At 40.8% G+C, this 6,000-nt stretch overlaps 2 protein-coding genes across 6 annotated transcripts in view; one reads left to right on the top strand and one right to left on the bottom strand.

Annotated features, from left to right (window-relative positions):
* The window catches only part of LOC107149245 (transmembrane protein 14C), a 64,244-nt gene that overhangs the window by 10,078 nt on the left and 48,166 nt on the right, over positions 1-6,000 (bottom strand). The gene's annotated exons all lie outside the window — the stretch shown is intronic.
* The window catches only part of Mak (male germ cell associated kinase), a 60,356-nt gene that overhangs the window by 22,967 nt on the left and 31,389 nt on the right, over positions 1-6,000 (top strand). For all 4 annotated transcript variants that reach the window (XM_048799783.1, XM_015494004.2, XM_048799782.1 and 1 more), the window contains exon 6: positions 3,191-3,323. In XM_048799783.1, coding sequence (XP_048655740.1) covers positions 3,191-3,323 — 133 coding nt within the window. The remainder of the gene's footprint in view (positions 1-3,190; positions 3,324-6,000) is intronic.

The raw sequence follows: 6,000 nt of genomic DNA, 5'->3' as shown, positions 1-6,000 counted from the left end.
TTTGCCTTTATTATTTATTGTACTACCAACAAAAAATATTCCTACAGGAGTATTTTGGCAAGAAGGTCCATTATTATGGATACATTTATCTTATTCTCCTAACACTATTCTTACTAGGTATCCTGAGGCTGTAGGACAATTAATACTCAAAGGAATAAAAGCAGCAAAGGGAGTGTTTGGAATTTCTCCCAATAAAATTATTACTCCATATACTATGAATCAAATTGATGAGTTAGCTAATGAGTTAAATACTTGGGCAATAATCATGTGCAAATCTAATGTTTCATTTGATAACCACTTACCATCTAATCCTTTATTGTCTTTTTGGTCATTGCATCCTGTAATTTTTCCAAAAATGACAAGAAAAACACCTATCATGAATGCTCCAAATATATTCACTGATGGGTCAAATAATGGTACAGCAGCAGTAGTTACCCCTGATCAAACTTTTACATTTTTAGTACCCAAACAATCAGCTCAAAAGGTAGAGCTTAATGCAGTTTTACAAGCTTTTGTGATGTTTAAAGATTCTGTATTTAATTTATTTTCTGATAGTCAGTATGTAGTTAATGCTATAGTATCTCTTGAAGATGCTGGTAGGATTTCCCCTTCTTCTACTGTTTTCTCTTTGCTTTCCACTATACAAAGTCTAATCTGGGACAGAAAAGATCCATTCTTTATAGGACATATCAGAGCACATACAGGATTGCCTGGAGCCCTTAGTTTGGGCAATGATTTAGCAGATAAAACTACACACGACATACATATTTTCTCTACACTAGAAGAAGCTATAAATTTTCATAAAAAGTTCCATGTCAATGCTAATACTTTACAAAAGCGTTTTAAAATAACTAAGGAACAACACAGCCGAAGGGGCCCCAGCAAACTTCCAGCTGCCAGCAAACTTCCAGCTGCCGGCTGATGATTGGCTCACAGTGGCCCCAGCAACATCTAGCTGATTGGCTCCTCGGCCCCAGCAACATCTAGCCGATTGGCTCCTCTGCGGTGATGCTCATTGGGCTGTTTCCCTGCCCTTTCAGACCACGCAGCTGCTCATTGGGGGACTTTTTTGGCTCTGCCCACGTGACCCAGCCAATCGGCCTCAAGAGCAGGAGGATTGTGGGAGGTGGAGAGAAGCTTGTGTGGGAGAGAGAGGCTTGTGGAAAGCCGGTGGTGGCAGTTGAGGCTCTGAGGGTTTTTCCTGAGAGGCTGTTTTGTTTGGCGTGTGTGGTTCTAAAAATAAAGTTAGTTTCTTTTGACAAGTGGCTTCTGATTGTGCCCAGCCAGACTGCGGCAATGTTTATTTTTAAAGAACATTTGTTTAGAAGCACTAGATATTTAGGCATTAAGTTGGAAAAGTGTATATCATATCATTGCTGCAGGCAAACGCAGCCTCCCCAGTCTTCCTTCATGTCTTGTCTGGTAATAATATAGTATAATTCATTGTTAAAGATCAATAATTTCTTAAGTACATAGAAATACAGGATGACATGCTATTTTATTTTATTTTATTTTATTTTATTTTTTTCAAAAGAGCGCATGTTTCTCTTTTTTTTTTTTTTTAAGAGAGAGTGAGAGTGAGAGAGACAGAGAGAGAGGGAGAGAGAATTTTTCTAATATTTATTTTTTAGTTTTCGGCAGACACAACATCTTTGTTTGTATGTGGTGCTGAGGATCGAACCCGGGCCGCACACATGCCAGGAGAGTGCGCTACCGCTTGAGCCACATCCCCAGCCCCAAACATGCTATTTTAATTGTTCATAATGAGTTGCTAATTTTCAGTATATTTTTAACTCTGTTCAATGTAACTCTTGATATGCCTGACTTTATTTATGCTATTATTAACTATAACCTAAGCAATAAAGGATTTAAGGAGAAAGTTAGCTTAGGATTTAAAAATTGTGGCTGAATAATCCAGAGTTGACTAATATAGTTGACTACACAGTGATTTGAGAAATAAGGTTCTAAGGACAATAGACATTTTTACAAAAGCCATTTTTTTTTTGCTATAGTAAAGCAACTCAGATGTAATACTTTGAGAAAAAAGAGATTTTTTAATAGTAGCAATTTAAGAACAAGACCAATAATTTGTTAAAACCGGACAATATTGCCAGTAGATTAGAATGCACGGAGGAAAATCTCAGTTATATAAATATGTAATTGGTTAGTTTGCTAAGATTTCATGGATTAATGTCACTGGCTTTGAAGTGATTAAAAATGTTTAGGCTTTAAAATCCTAGCCCCAAAGCTGCACGAAATCCTCTCATAAAAATCACCTACAGTTCTTCCAACTGGCATGGCCTCAGAGTCCAAGCCATCGGTGTCCAACAGTAAACCTGAGGTCACTCTTAGGAAAGGACTCCCTGCGACTCTGATCTGCTAGGAGGGCTTTCGTGTTCTTTGGGTTTCCTGCTTCATTTTCTTTGGACTTCCCATTATCCTGGGTAACTAACTATCTATCTTATATATTTCTTCTTCTTCTTCTTTTTTTTTTTTTGTTACCAAGGATTGAACTTGGGGTACTAGAACCAGACCACTGAGGCACATTCCTAGCCCTATTTTGTGTTCTATTTAGAGAGAGGGTCTCACTGAGTTGCTTTGCGCTTCGCTATTGTTGAGGCTGGCTTTGAATTTATGATCCTCCAGCCTCAGCCTCCCGAGTTGCTGGGGTTACAGGAGTGCACCACTACACTGGGCTATCTTGTGTATTGAATTGGTAATAAAAACACTGGGCTTCTCATTACTGAAGCTACTGGGGAGAATTGAGCTAAAATAATTTTAAATGAAGAAATAAGTTAAAATACGTGTTTTGTCCATGGCTTTTTGAAATTAGTGATTATTCTCAAGGTATTTTGTGTTACACTGCACTGTGTCACAGGACTTAAGGCTGATGAGGAAGTGACCCTAGGTGTTAGGCTCCTCCCTCTGGGCCTCAACTCCTCATCTCCTACCCAGTAGTGACAGCAATAGCTTTCATTAAGGTTGTCCCGTTAGTGGAGACGGTGCAGATCCTGCCAGATCACTTTGAAAGCAGCATCCCTGCATCATCATTTTTAATCAATAAATGCGGTCGTTTTTCCAGCACCATGTTTAATTACAGTAGAGAGATTCCGTTGTGTTTTGTTTGTGAATCAAATAAAACTGTTTGAACATGAGGATTTATTATGTTTTTCTTCTCTATTTTGCCAAGGCTTTTTCCATAGGGACATGAAACCAGAAAACTTGCTTTGCATGGGTCCAGAACTTGTGAAAATTGCTGATTTTGGACTTGCAAGAGAATTAAGGTCACAGCCACCATATACTGATTATGTATCTACAAGATGGTAAGTAGTTCTATACAACTCTCCTGAGGCTCAAGTTTATATTGAAGTTTTCCTGTGATTAATTGTTATCTATCTTTCTGGAGGCTCCATATTGGGTATTTAAAACAATATATTGAAATTAATTTTGTATTGTTTAGAAAGAGGGAAGCAGTGGTTCATATATTCTGATCAGTAAAATCAGAGAAAGAAAAAGGATTTCATCCTAGCTACTCAGGAGGATGAGGCAGGAGGATTGCAAGTTGGAGGCCAGGCTGGATAACTTAGTGAGATCTTGTCTCAAAGTTGATTTATAAAGCTAGGTTAGGTTAGATGTAGTTCAATGTAGAGTACTTGCCTATCATGGGCCAAGCCCTGGGTTCAGTCCTCAGAACTGCTACAAAAGAAAGAAAAAGAAAAAGAATCTCATTTGTTCATTCAGCAAATATTATTGAATACCTACTATGTGCCAAATATTATGTTAAGCACTGGGAACACAGACGTGAACAAAACAGAAAAGAAAAATGTCTGCTTCATACTGCTCACACTACAGCTTCTTTTTAGAAACAAGCTAAAAATATCATGAGTCCCAACAGGAAGACCCACCTGTTTACCCAAAGACATGTAATAGCAAACTACCTGCATATCCATCCACAGTAGTACAGTGTATCACCCAATGGGGCAGAGGTGAAGGGGCAGAAGTGATGGGATGAGTGCGTGACAGGTCTTCTGAGAGGCTAACATGCGTCTTGACCTTGATGCTGGGTCCATGGGTGTGTTCGATTTGTGGAAATTCATCAAGCTCACCTCTCATAATAAGTGCATTTTCCTGTATGTATATTATATTTCAGTAAAAATAAGAATGAATATATATGTGCACATATATATATGTATAAGTGATATATATAATAGTGATATACACAATTATGGAGAGGTAAAATATGAAGAGGTGACAGGGAGTTGGTGGGAGATGGGGGGGAGAGGGGTAATATTGCTAATTTAATGGAGGGTCTCACTGAGAATAGGCCTGGAGGAGGTGCTGGGGCAAGTGGGAGCTCTCAGACTGAACCCATGCTGTGAAAGTAAAGGCTCTGGGACAGAAATGTGCCCCTAGTAAGTTCTGTAAAGCACAGGATGAGTGGGGAGCATAGCAGTAGGAAATGAGGTCAGAGAGTTTGCAGAGCGGCCAGATCACACAGGGCCTTGTAGGTCACTGTCGGGACCAGCTTTTGAATCTGAGCCAGAGGGGCTGCTCCAGGAAGATTGTGTGAAGAGATGCCAGGACCTACCAGTTTTATAGGCATCACCCCGGCCGCCATGTTGAAAGCATGTTTTAGGGGATCAGGGCAGAAGCAGGGAGACAGATAATTTGGGCAGGGAAAGATGGTGACCTGAACCCACTGGCCATGTGGATGGTGAGAATTGTGGGATTCTGTGTGCGTTTCCCCCATGAAGCAAGGTGCAGGATAAGAGGAAAGAATCAAACCCTCCAAGGTTTTTGTCCAGATTATCTGGAAGGATGCAGTCACCACTCGTTGAGCTGTGGAGTGCTACGGAGGCCTTGGCAGGAAAAGCACAGTCCTGTTTTGGGTTGAGTGAGATGACAGCCAGTGGATGCCAAAGCGATGGTTAGATGTGTGATCCAGAGCTCAAGGGCAAAGGCTGGGCTGGAGACATCAGTTCAGAAGACCCCAGTATTTCAACTCTCAGGATTGGCTGAGATCACCAAAGGAACAAGTACAGTTAGAGGAGAGGTCTGAGGATGAGCCTGGATAGAGTGACTGTGTGTCTCTTTTGCCCAGGACAGTCCCAGCTGGTGCCATTATCAACACACTTTCTGTTTCCTCTGGGCTCTTTTCCATAAACTTAGAGACATGTGATCAGTGAGCCAAGTTTGCATTTGACACATGGCAAAATATGAAAAATGGCCAGGTATTTCCCATCTTTCTTTATGCCTTTCCTGAAGACTGTGACAAATGTGTTAGCCAGGAGTGGTCCTCAGCTACCTCTTCCAAGGTGGGTGGCAACAGAAGTATTTGACACTGTTCCCTCTGCCGGCCAGTCACTTGTGCCACGGCCTAAGCCATAGCTTTGAGGTGCCAGTTGGTGGCATCATGGATGCACAGGAAGTGTAGGAGGTCATCACTCCTCTGTGTACCTGTAGGGCATATCAGAAGTGCTTTGAGGGGTCTCTTTGCAGCAGCAGCACAAGAGCAGAGTCTGAACTTCAGCAGCAGGAGTCATGGCCGGACAAGCATTTAGAAAGTTTCTTCTACTTTTTGACCGAGTATTGGTTGAAAGGAGTGTAGCCGAAACTGTAACCAAAGGAGGCATTATGCTTCCAGAAAAATCTCAAGGAAAAGTATTGCAAGCAATGGTAGTAGCTATGGACCAGGCTCTAAAGGAAAGAGTGGGAGATTCAGCCAGGTAGTGTGAAGTATGGAGGCACCAAAGTGTTCTAGATGACAAGGATCATTTCTTATTTAGAGATGGTGACATTCTTGGAAAGCATGGAGATGGAAACAAATCACTGTTGAAATGGCATCCTATGAAGCTGTCCATTCCACTGAAGTTCTGAAATCTTTCATCATGTAAAGAATTTCCACATCTCTTTTGTAATAAACTGACGATAATCTAATAACATCCGCTGTCTCAAAAATTTAGCTTCCCTGAACTTGTGTAAACATCTCCAAATAAAATA

This window comes from Marmota marmota, unplaced genomic scaffold (genome assembly GCF_001458135.2).
Source record: "Marmota marmota marmota unplaced genomic scaffold, marMar, whole genome shotgun sequence".
NCBI classification, from domain to species: domain Eukaryota; kingdom Metazoa; phylum Chordata; class Mammalia; order Rodentia; family Sciuridae; genus Marmota; species Marmota marmota.
The sequence above is the reverse complement of the archived record's forward strand: the minus strand, read 5'-3'. Positions and strand labels throughout refer to the sequence as shown.